The sequence below is a fragment of the Plecotus auritus genome (genome assembly GCF_963455305.1).
Source record: "Plecotus auritus genome assembly, chromosome: 7".
In the NCBI taxonomy this organism is placed as follows: domain Eukaryota; kingdom Metazoa; phylum Chordata; class Mammalia; order Chiroptera; family Vespertilionidae; genus Plecotus; species Plecotus auritus.
Genome location: NC_137774.1, coordinates 137,541,150 through 137,553,226, shown reverse-complemented (window position 1 = coordinate 137,553,226; position 12,077 = coordinate 137,541,150). Strand labels below are relative to the sequence as shown.

The 12,077-nt window shown below is 37.7% G+C and overlaps 1 protein-coding gene across 6 annotated transcripts in view; it reads left to right on the top strand.

Moving 5' to 3' along the window:
* Nucleotides 1–12,077, top strand: part of ARHGEF28 (Rho guanine nucleotide exchange factor 28) — a 297,368-nt gene that overhangs the window by 231,335 nt on the left and 53,956 nt on the right. For all 6 annotated transcript variants that reach the window (XM_080682721.1, XM_080682719.1, XM_080682718.1 and 3 more), the window contains 7 exons: nucleotides 480–624; nucleotides 701–822; nucleotides 2,090–2,230; nucleotides 5,627–5,874; nucleotides 7,079–7,201; nucleotides 8,390–8,507; nucleotides 11,727–11,981. In XM_080682721.1, coding sequence (XP_080538847.1) covers nucleotides 480–624; nucleotides 701–822; nucleotides 2,090–2,230; nucleotides 5,627–5,874; nucleotides 7,079–7,201; nucleotides 8,390–8,507; nucleotides 11,727–11,981 — 1,152 coding nt within the window. The remainder of the gene's footprint in view (nucleotides 1–479; nucleotides 625–700; nucleotides 823–2,089; nucleotides 2,231–5,626; nucleotides 5,875–7,078; nucleotides 7,202–8,389; nucleotides 8,508–11,726; nucleotides 11,982–12,077) is intronic.

Here is a 12,077-nt window from a genome sequence, read left to right as displayed (position 1 = left end):
TGCCTGAAATTCGTAGACCATAAAGACACAGACTCCCCAGCATCATTCCAATCCATTGACAGGCTCTGTGTGCGCGTGTGCTTGCTTATACACACACTATGCATTCTAGTCATAGTGCTAATGACACGTTGCGCCTCTTCGAAGCTGGCTCTGGGAAGTACAAGCAGTGGTTTATGAGAAAGCTGCCCCAGTGTTTCCCTGTTCCATTTTCCTGTTTGTTTGTATAATCCCAGCCGCCCACAGTCTCCAAGTGGATATGCTGGAGCAGGCCTGCAGCCCTGCTGTCAGGAGGGTGTGACATGGAAGGGACATTCGAAGCAGGTGTTGGGATGTGGAGGGAACTGGTTTCAAGGCTGAGCATGAGAAACGCTCGAAGTGGCCATTGAGTGTTTCGCTTTCTGGCTTGTAAGTGACTACCTGTACTTCTTGTAATTACTGCCCTCTATGAAAACACATGAAGCATCCATTCTGATTTCCAGATTCTTCATTTAGAGACGTCCCCCTGGCTGGTCTCTCCTTGCACCCTTCTTCCTCCATGCCCATCGGATTGCCGGCTGGGAGGAAAGACACCACGGGGCTGGCCCATCCGTTGTCCAGAAGTGTTCCCGGCACCACCTTGGACAGGTAAGTCAGTGTGGTTTTACATCTTCTCACCTCAGAGCTGCTGTTGGCCTAACTCTTCTCCCTTCCTCCACTGCAGGAGGCCAGGGACATCCTTGGAGTCTGAGAGTGACGGGAACGCCTGGAGAAGCAGGTCTCATTCCGATGAGCTCTTACAGTCCATGGGCTCATCCCCCTCCACTGATTCTTTCTTAATGGAAGGTGAGAAAAAGATGTTTGCATGTACTGGTGTTTCTGTGAGCATTTGCCAAAAGGAATATTTTCTGAAGGATATAAGATTGAAAAAATATTCTTTGTTCTTTTTAATTCTGTTTCATGGTGTCTCTTTGGTATAGGTTTTTCTTAAAAAAAAAAAAAAGAAAGAAAAAGAAAGTAAGAAAGAAAGAGAGAGAGAAAGAAAAAAAAGAAAGAAAAAATAAAGGAAAAAAGAAAATTTAGACCCAAAGAAGATTTCCATAGAGTGACCAAGGAAATATGATGTATTTTTTAGTGGACATATGTCATAAATATAATGATGAGAATGGCATACCTTGTATGTTTGTTATTCTTTTAAAAAGTTTTATAGCTATTAATGGAATTGAAATAGGATTATACATTAAAAAGATACATTTCAGTTAGTTAAGAAAGAACTTGCTTGGAACTCTGGGATATTTATTGTCATCTGTTTCTAGGGGAATAAAAACATTTTTTTAAAGAGCATATTTTGTAGGATATGACTTAATGTGGGGAATTACTTATCATATCCAAGTTGTATCAATAAGTGAAAGAAAACCGAATGAAAGGAGAGTAGTGACAAGAGAAAGGAGTGGACTCTGCCCCAGGAATCTGTTTCTTTTATTTTAAACTTAAGACTTTAAATTCATTGCCATGTCATGTTTATTGCTCTGAGCTGGAATCGTTTTTAGGAGTGCTATTTGGACAAACAGCTCTTCGTTTTCCTGAAGGGGGTGTGTGTGTGTTGTCAAATTCTGTCAGAAAACTCTTGTGCTTACGTGGCTTGAGTCCTGACACCGTGTGTCATGTTTATATTAAGGACAGCAAGCCAAGTAAAGAGAACATAAAGCGGACAAGTACAAAATTCAAATTGGAGTAAATAGTGCAAAACAGCTCAGGGCAAAAGATTCTGTGTTCAAGATTCTGTAAGCACACGTGGACTCTGAAGGTTACCAAAAGTAAAACTGAGACAGAATGAGCCAAAACAAACAAACAAAAGAATCTTCAAATGTCTTTTTTTTTTTTTTTAATATAAACACAACCATTGTGTTAATATCTGATTCTTCTTTGCTTTCATGAGCACAGTCTTGGTTTTCAGATGTTTCAACTCCATATCAACAGTATTTTGGCTTAGTTGTTTCTCTGTTTATAGCACGTTTATTGAGTGTGATGAATCCATAAACATGGGTACTTGTGAAGGTCTGTTTGTGTTTCACATGTTACTCCACTTCTGACTTTTCCAAAACCACATTAGATGTCGTGGATTCTTCTCTGTGGAGTGACCTCAGCAGTGATGCTCAGGAGTTTGAAGCAGAATCTTGGAGTCTTGTGGTGGACCCCTCGTTTTGTAGTAGGCAGGAGAAGGATGTCATCAAAAGACAGGATGTCATTTTTGGTAAGCTTTTCAGATATGCTCCTTGGGATGAAGCAATGTCATATAGAGGAAAAAAACCTGGACTTTGAAACCATTCAGACCTGAGTTCAAATTCAAATTCTACCATTTTCTTTCTTTTTTTTTTTTTTTAAGGCAACTTTCTCAATGTGATTTTTATTTTTATATTTATTTATTTTTTAAAATACATTTTTATTGATTTCAGAGAGAAAGTGAGAGGGAGAGAGAGATAGAAACATCAATGATGAGAGAGTATCATTGATCGGCTGCCTCCTGCACGCCCCCTACTGGGGATTGAGCTCACAACCCGAGCATGTGTCCTTGACCAGAATCGAACCCGGGACCTTCCAGTTCGCAGTCCAGTGCTCTATCCACTGAGCCAAACCAGCTAGGGCCAAATGCTACCATTTTCTAGTTACTTGATCTCTGATAAATTGTTTAATTCACCTGGACCTCAGTGTCTCCATCTGTAAAATGGGAATAATGATACTCAGGTTTAAAACGTTATGAGGATTAAATGAGGCATTGTGTGTACCTGATACAAAGCAGATTTTATTTCTTATACCCTTTTCAAGTTTATTTAAGCATGGCCTATATACATTTACCTCTGCTGTTATAAGAATCACAGAAAAATTTCACATATATTGATGTAGGGTGGACAGGGCTATCGTGTATATGACCCTGTAATTTTCCTGCACGCACCAGAGGTTGCCAATCACGCAGACCGCAATGGGAGGGGCAGCACCTGGATTAGGGCAGTGTGTGACGGTGTGATGCCGTCCTGCCTGTGGAGTTACACTCTGCTGACATTTACTATTTCATGTCAGGGGAAGTTCAATTATGCATTAGTTAGGAAAAAATGAGGTTTAAAAAATTTTCAAGTATGAAGTAGTTGCTAAATAGTAGTTCCAAGTAGACACCCTATTTGAAAGATAAGACTAGCTCTTAGTTTTCATTGATCCCATGTACATGCAGACCTCGGAGATATTTCAGGTTCAGTGCCAGACCACTGCAATAAAGCAAATATGGCAATAAAGTGAGTCATAATTGCTTCATTGGTGGAGGATCTTGCTTTCAATCTGCAATAAATGCACAATAAAGCAAAGCACAACAAAACAAGGTAAGCCTGTATGCAAGTGTGGCCCAAAAAGTCCATTGGCAAATGAGGACCCCTTCTCACCGGGGTGGTTATGCAGGCCAGGTGAGATGCTCTGCAAGCATGCTTGAAGTCTGTCCAGAGCTGCATCGGTGGGAGTTACTATGGAAAGGAAATGCTGCCAGTATTTCTCATGCAATTTACATTATACTGTAATTTTTCTTCATTTTTTTCTTGATTTCATATATTATCAAAAATAACCTAACCCATTTTGGATGAATTTACCATGTAGGGTAGTTCACAGCATGGCCTTTGTATAAGAAAGGCTTGGATTCTGGGAAAATTCCTTCACCTTTAAGATGAGGGAAATCATTTCTATTTTGGGGTCATGCTAGATAAATGGACTAGAGCAGTGGTCGGCAAACTGCGGCTCGCGAGCCACATGCGGCTCGTGAGCCGCGGTTTGCCGCTCTGTTGACTAATGAGTTTGCCGACCACTGAGCTAGACTCTCAGTTCTAATAATTACAGGCTGTTGTTGTTCCTTGTGATTAAGCCCCTATCCCAGTGGTTGGCAAACTCATTAGTCAAGAGAGCCGCAGTTTGCCGACCACTGGACTAGAGGATTAAATGAAATGATATGGTTATGTGTTTAGCACTGAAACATGGTAGGAAATAATGTAAAGTTAGTGGGTTCCCAAATGAGGAGATTTTTGTTTATGATAAAATAATAAAGCTACATTTAGATTTGTTTACCCTCCATGGCTAATATTTAATTTAATTTAATTTATTTATTTTTATTGTTGACATTTTAGATTCTTTCTTAAAACATGTGAGTTGGGAAAAACTAATCTAGGACTTCTGGTGCTTCTACAAATTGTGAATTATTATTTTCTCTCATGTTGCATTCTTAAAGCTGAGATTTAATTTACATACCATAAAGTTCACCCCTTTACAGTAAACCTAATGGTTTTTAGTATGCAACCATCAACTGCTCTCTAATTCCATGGGATTTCCACGGCTCCAAAAGAAAAGCCTGTACCCATTAGTAGTCATTCTCCATTTTCCCCTCCCACGTAGCCCCTGGCCACCACTACCCTACTTTGTGTGTCTAGGGATCTGCGTGGACATTTCACATAAATGGAATTGTACAGTATATGTTTTTTTGTGACTGACTTCTTTCACTTAGCATTATGTTTTCAAGATTCATTCATATTGTAGTTTCAGTCTCCATTCCTTTTTATGCCCGAATAATATTCCATTGTATAAATATACCATATTCTGTTCATCTAATTATCAGTTGATGGATATTTTGGGTTGTTTCCACTTTTGGGGTCATATGGTAACTTTATGTTTAACCTTTTAATGAACTGCCAGGCTATTTCCCAAGCAGCTGCACCATTTTATAGTCCCATTGACAAAGTATGAGGTTTCTGACTTTTCCACATCCTCCAACACTTCTTTATTGTCCATCTTTTTGATTACAATTATCCTAGGATGTGTGTTCTCGTGTCTCACTTTGGTTTTGATTTGCATTTCCTTGATAGCTACTAGTAATGATGTAATTATTGGCCACTTGTATATCTTTGAAGAAATATCTATTTAAATATTTTGCCTATGTTTGAAGTGGGTTTATTGTTGTTATTGTGAGAGTTATTTATATATTCTGGACACAAGTCCCTTACCAGGTATATGATTTGTAAATATTTTCTCCCATTTTATGGGTTGTTTTTTTACTTCCTTGATGATGTTCCTTGATCATGATACATTGTTTTCCCCTAGAGAAAGTGGAATTTTGGAGACTGATCCAGTAAGAGAAAGGATCTGTTGTTATCTGCTTTGAGGAACTTTATTATATTTAATTCAATTTAATTCACCAAATTAATTGTGCTCCTTCTCAATGCAAAAAACAAACCCCCCCCAAAAAAAACCACACACACATATAACAAAACAAAACAGAAAAACTGAGACATACTAAGTTATATTTCAGAGAGCACTCAGAGAAGAATAAGACTAGTTCCTAGATAAAGGTACCTAAAGACACTAGCTAGTTATGTTATGAGAGTTTCAGATACATTGGATTCTTATGTATTGGACTTGAATTTATCTTCTTATATCTGGACAAACAGAAAATGTTGATTAATTTAAGCTTGCATTAATGTTTAATTGATGCTGACTTTTATAGTGGAAGAAGGTTATTTTTAAACATTTCCTCTTTTTAATTTGTGTGACGTATAGCGTTTAGCAACTTAGGTCAGTAGGGATTCTTGTTTAAAAGAATCCTGTTTCTGCTCGCGTGTTTCAGAGCTAATGCAAACGGAAATGCATCACATCCAGACCCTCTTCATCATGTCTGAGATCTTCAGGAAAGGGATGAAGGAGGAGCTGCAGCTGGACCACAGCACGGTGGATAAAATCTTCCCCTGCTTGGATGAGTTACTTGAAATTCATAGGCATTTCTTCTACAGCATGAAGGAGCGGAGGCAGGAATCCTGTGCTGACAATGACAGGAATTTCGTCATTAACCGAATTGGAGATATTCTAGTCCAACAGGTAAGAGAGGTTTAAAGGTCCTAACCTCGAAAACTGAAAGATTTGCAGATTCTCTACAGCATTAAACCCCTATGGAGAACTGGAATTAATTTCATTTTGATTGACAGATGATTTTGGTTGCTTTTCTTTTATTTGGTGTTAGTTTATATGACTGATGCCTGACAGTTTCTAAAAGCCAGTGACTGGCCCTATCACTACCTCCACCAGGAGTCACAGCCACAAGTAAATCCCTTTATGAAAATTCTATTTAAACTTCTTGTTGTGATGGCTTTCTAATAATGTGGCTTCCCCAGTGGGCCTGTGATAGTCTTACCAGCATCTTCAAGGTAAGCACTGGCTCGTTTTAGGAGGAGGCAGCTCTATACCGTGAAAGCCGCAGAGCTCATGCCTGGGAGACAGAGATTGTTCTATAGGTCAAGCTTATTGAAACATCTATCCCACATTTCTGCTTCTCTCCATCAGTTAATTAATTGGCACCTTAGTTATTCATCTTTCTCTTTTATCTTGGCCAATGATTAATTACCTGCCTCTTGATCTATTTGTGATGTGCTGACAGAAATCAAATTCCGGACTGAGGACTGCATCCATGGACATGGTCCCTTAGCCATTGTACATGCCTGCCAGTAAGAGGTCCCCAAATGTTGCCACATAATCCTTCCTTCAATCTTCAAAAGTATTCAAACTATAAGTTGAAATCACAAAGACTACAAAAAGAATAAATTATATCAAATGTTTTTTATTTGACTACTTGATAATTGAATTAGTTCAGTATAATATAATCACATTAGATTACTGTCTTCCCTTTACCTCTTGACTACTTTCTTTTATTTTAATTGAAAAAGAGAAGTGATTGTGTTCAGAAGTTCCATGATTTTATTCTTTTTTAAATATGTAAATACTTTATTTGTTTATATGCCATGAAAAGACCAGTAAAGTATCATGAGCTGCTTTTATAAAACATTTCTAATATTGCTAAGAAGTAGGCCCATTAATAGACAAACAGAATATGCCAACATTATTGTCTATTTGTAGATTAATAAACAGGCTATTATTTTAACATATGCTCATCAGCATTGAGCTCTGGAAACCATGATCTTTATTCTTTATTTGCAAAGAATGTATTGAAATATATGAAAATTGCATTTTCCCTTTAGTATTCAGAACTGACTCAATTTATAAACCATCACTGAAATGTTATTCTCAGTTTTCAGAAGAAAATGCAAATACGATGAAGAAAATATATGGAGAATTCTGTAGCCATCACAAAGAAGCTGTCAGCCTATTTAAAGAACTCCAGCAGAATAAAAAGTTTCAGAATTTTATTAAGGCAAGTATTTTAAAACCCTATCATATAGTGGTAAACCAGTTTGGGAAAATAATTCATGCTTATTTCTTATGTAACCTCACTAAGTTTCACATCTAGGTGCTGTTTTAGGAGGAAATACTAATAAGTTTTTGGCCAAGATGGAAAGTCTTTTTTTTCTGTGTTAGTAAAATATTTCTTTTAAATCACTTTCTTTTATAGCTTGTATTTGTGAAGTTATATACTCCAAGCTTATGAGCACCTTTGTAATATCCTGTGAAGCTCTTTCATGCCCTGACAAGTTAAAAATCAGAAGAATCATAGTGAAAACAAGGACAGAATCCTTCCACTCCCACTGAGTTAGCTTGAAGCAAATCCATGACTCATCATCATTTCATATGTATCTCTAAACAATAAGATCTTTATAAAAATTACAGTGACATTATCGCACGTAGATAAATGAACAGTAATTCTTTAATATTTTTCAACAGCTGGCCAGTATTCGGATTTCCCAATTATTTCATAAAATTGAATTGCTTAAATAAAGATCTGTCCAAGGTTCACAATTATATATGAGGGTTACATCTTTTAATTTTTTTTTAATTTGAATATTCCTCTTTCCTTTTTTTGCTAAAGAAATTTGTCCTTTAGCATTTTATTGATCCCAAATATTTATCTAACATTTAAAAAATTCTAGCAGATTCTCCTCCTTTTGTTTTCTTCCCACATACATGTATATTGAGAATTTGAAAACTTAAAGAATAAGCTGAAATTTTTAGAAAAAGTTGCCCTGATTAGAGGGAACTTTAAGTTCCATGGTGAATAACAACACATAAAGAGAACGCCCTGTTGGAAAAATATAGTTAATGGCAAACTCATACTCAAACTCTAACTTTGATTTCTGAGTATTTTTTCAACACTTTTGCTGTTCATGAATCTTAACACTTATATGTATTTGAATTTACTCACATTTGGAATTAACTACAAATACATCAGAGCAACTTAAAACTTCTTGAAATCTTAGAGAGCTGGGTTATTGAAATTAATGACAAAGTGTACAAGTTAATGACAATGCATCAATTTTCAATTAATAATAATGTGTATTGTATTGGGTCTGAATAGAAGTATGATTTTTTGTATTATTAAATTCACATCTATAAAGAAAATACGGATAGAGTTGTGAATATAAAAATATATCTATCTTTTCTTAAGCTCCGAAATAGTAATCTTTTGGCTCGACGCCGAGGAATTCCAGAATGCATTCTGCTAGTCACTCAGCGCATCACAAAGTACCCCGTCTTAGTGGAGAGGATATTGCAGTACACAAAGGGTGAGTGATGACTTCTGGGACAAACATTCGCCTCTTTCATTAATTTGAAACATGCCTGAGGTGTTGTAAAGACCTATACCGGTAAATGCTGTGGCCTCTGATTCATAAAGATTACCATTATGGAAAAACTGTTAAAGCCTTAGGATTTGCATCTATTTTGAAAAGTTACCTTTTATAATGTGGCTTGGCCAGTAGTCTGAAGTCCTCCAAGCAGCCCAAACCAAGCAGGCTTCTTCATACTTTGACCCTGCCTTTCTCTTCTGCAGTCTTTCCATATCTAGATCTTCTTAATACCTCTTCATCCTCATCTTCCTGCTGTTTGTTGAAACATATGCAATTGATCCTAGCAACAAATGTCAACTCTCCTAACCAATGGATTATTAGATTGAGAATGATTTATGAAGGAGCTATTTTTGACCCTGACAATTCGTTAAGTTCCAGGGGGTAACATCTGGGTATCCTTTAAGGAGCTATGAACGCACATGGCTGGACTGTAAGCTCCTGGAGGGATCTAGAAGGCCTGTGTCTGTCTGGTTCACAACTGGATCTTCAATGCCTTGTGCTGGTCAAGAATAGCCTATCAATAAACAAACACATATCAGTGCAATGAATGAATAAATAAAATTGCCAGTTCCAAAAGTTAGTTTATCAATTTCAAGTTTATTATTATTGGGGTTTAGTGTGTTGTATTAACATGGGCTGGGTTTGGAGTTATGTAAACTTGCATTGCTATTGCATATACTTGGTTCTGCCGCTCATTAGTTGGGCAAGTTAATTAAATGAGCCTCTGTTTTCTCCACTAACAAGTAAGAATAATAATCCTCATCTTATGGAATTGTGAGGATCAAGTGAGATTGTCTCAGAAAGTGCCCAGTGCAGAGCCTGGTATAAACAAGGTGCTCTATAAGCGGGAGCTGTTTTCATTCTCTTTATTATGATCAGTTGACTTAGAGTTAATGAAAATGGTGTCCTAAGATACTGTGTGAGATCAATGAGATTTTATATGCCAACTCTAAAAAAGTCAACTCTGACATTCTTTTTTGGGAAGGGGTTTAGGTGAGTAGGGGTCTAGGTGAGTAGCATCTATTCCTTGTGTCCCATTTTTATTGATCCTTATAATATAAAAGAAAATGGAAGCACAATATACAGAGAAAAACCTCATAAATTTTGTTTTCAGCAAAAGAATGAAAACAAAATCAAGACTTTCATTTTGTATTATGTTCATACTAGTAACCCTGCACACAAATCCCTGTGCCAGTAGGTCGCTGCCGCCCTCCTGTAGCTTCCCCGCTCCCCCGCCCCACATAGCTTGCAGCCCTGCCCCCTCCTGTAGCTCTCAGCTGCCCGCTTGTAGTTTTGCTGCCCCACCCTCCTGCAGATCCGTGATCCGGTGGTTATGCAGTCGGTTGTTACGCCTCAGGGTATATCGGATAACTAGCATATTCCTATTATATAGGATATACAATACCTCACAGATTAACATTTGTCAGATTGTATTAGGTCCGCCCCAACTATCATCCCATGCCACATTCCTGGAAGAGTGAATAATAGTGATTCCCTAGTGTGTGTCAATCATGATAATTATGACATATGGCTCTTCACACACAGCTGTCTGACCTCCTTAGGTCAGAGCTTCCCAATGGTCAGTCTCTCTCTTTCTCTGGCTACTAAGAACATGGTTCACATGACTCTATTATGGCAATGCTTCTCAAACTTCATTAGGAGTTACCCTTCACCTGGGGATTGTTTACATGTTGATTCTGATTCAGTTAGCCTGAGGTAGAACCCAAGGTATTTCTAACAATACTCCCTGGTGAGTCTGATGCTGCTATACTTTGAGTAGCAAGCTATTGTAAGATAGTAATTTGTCCCTGAAGGTCAAGACTTGGAGCCTTTTCTTGGCCTTACCCCAAGTCACCTTGTAACTCAAGATTGACTTTCTCTACTCAACTTCTCTACTATGAAATATGCTGTTTAGAAAGAACTTTGGTGGGGGGCGGGGTGTATGCTGCTTATTGGGCAGTAGGCGTAGTAAAATAGTGAGGTGTGTCCTTTCATGGGCCATGAGAAAGACTCTTCTTTGTTGAAGATGAGTGTCTGCATCTATTCCTTGAGCTTTCCTGCCAGATCCTCATGTATCTAACACATTTAGGCCCTTTGGAGGACTTGTTCTCATCCCACTGGACTGCTATTCCTTTGTGTTTATTTCTGCTGCTCTAGGCTCTAGAGAATCTTTGATTTTTCTCTGCCAATTTTTTTATCTCATCTTTTTGCAACTTTTAACCTCCTGAAACTTCCCCCTTCAGTTCCCTTTGCTTCAATAAACATCAACTAGGTGGTTTTTTAAATCCTCAGCTATAGAAAATAGCTACACTCGGTTTTATCTGGAGTTTCAGGATGCTGTTCCAGAAACTCCTCCAAAGATTTTGCTTAAGATAATCCAGAGATAAGAGCAGGTGGCCAATGTTTTAAAGAATAACAACTAGACTCAGTGATCATCTACTCTGTTGGCATGGTCCAGTTTTTAGTTCCAAAAATTTTAATATGTATTATTGATATATTTATCTTCCTGTTAATGCACTTGTAAAATGTAGTTTGAGTATTATTTTTATGGAGGAAGGGATCCAAGAAAGCAGTTGAGTCTGAGGCCCATTCAAGGCACCCTGAAGCCCTAATTTATGAAAGGACTTCAACCTGGGCCTGTGGCTTGGTTAAGTTCTGAGAAGCTTGGTGTGGGGATTACTTGATTACCTGTGTCTGGGCAGGTAGAAGGAAGGCCTAACTTAGTGTACACGGTGGGGCAAAAGTAGATTTACAGTTACTCAGATGAAAAATAATTAATAAATAATAATCTAAGAATAAACACTGTGTTTTGCATACTTACAACTGTGGCTACTTTTGCCCCACTTTGTATGTAAGACATTCCCTGCTCCAGGAGGAAGGTCAAACCAGTCTCTAGAAATCAGACATCCTATTTTCACTGTGTTTCAGCTGAGGCACATCTGATAAGCAAATCTTTTATAATTAAATATTTTAATGGATCTTTTGGGAGGAGGGGTGCAGAGTGATAATGGGGTATTTGAATTTAATCCAACATTTTTGTTCAGAGACTTTTGCTGTTTGGATGATACATTTAGCTGTATTTAAAAGTGTAGGAAAAAACTGTCTCCCTTAGCTCTCTGGCTTATTGTATCATGTTTCTTTCTTTTTCCCATGCAGAAAACACGGAAGAACATAAAGACTTATGCAAAGCTCTTTGCCTAATAAGAGACATGATTGCAGCAGTGGATTTAAAAGTCAGTGAATATGAGAAAAACCAAAAATGGCTTGAGATCCTAAGTAAGATCGAAAACAAAACATATACCAAGCTCAAAAACGGCGATGTGTTTAGGAAGCAGGCACTGATAAGCAAAGAAAGGACTCTATTACATGACGGCCTTGTTTTTTGGAAAACTGCCACGGGCCGTTTCAAAGGTACTGTGGCACTCCCAGACCAATTTCTCCTTTCTTCACACATGATATTCATTTAACAGTTTGACAGATTTTCAGAAGATAAATCGTTCAGAAATG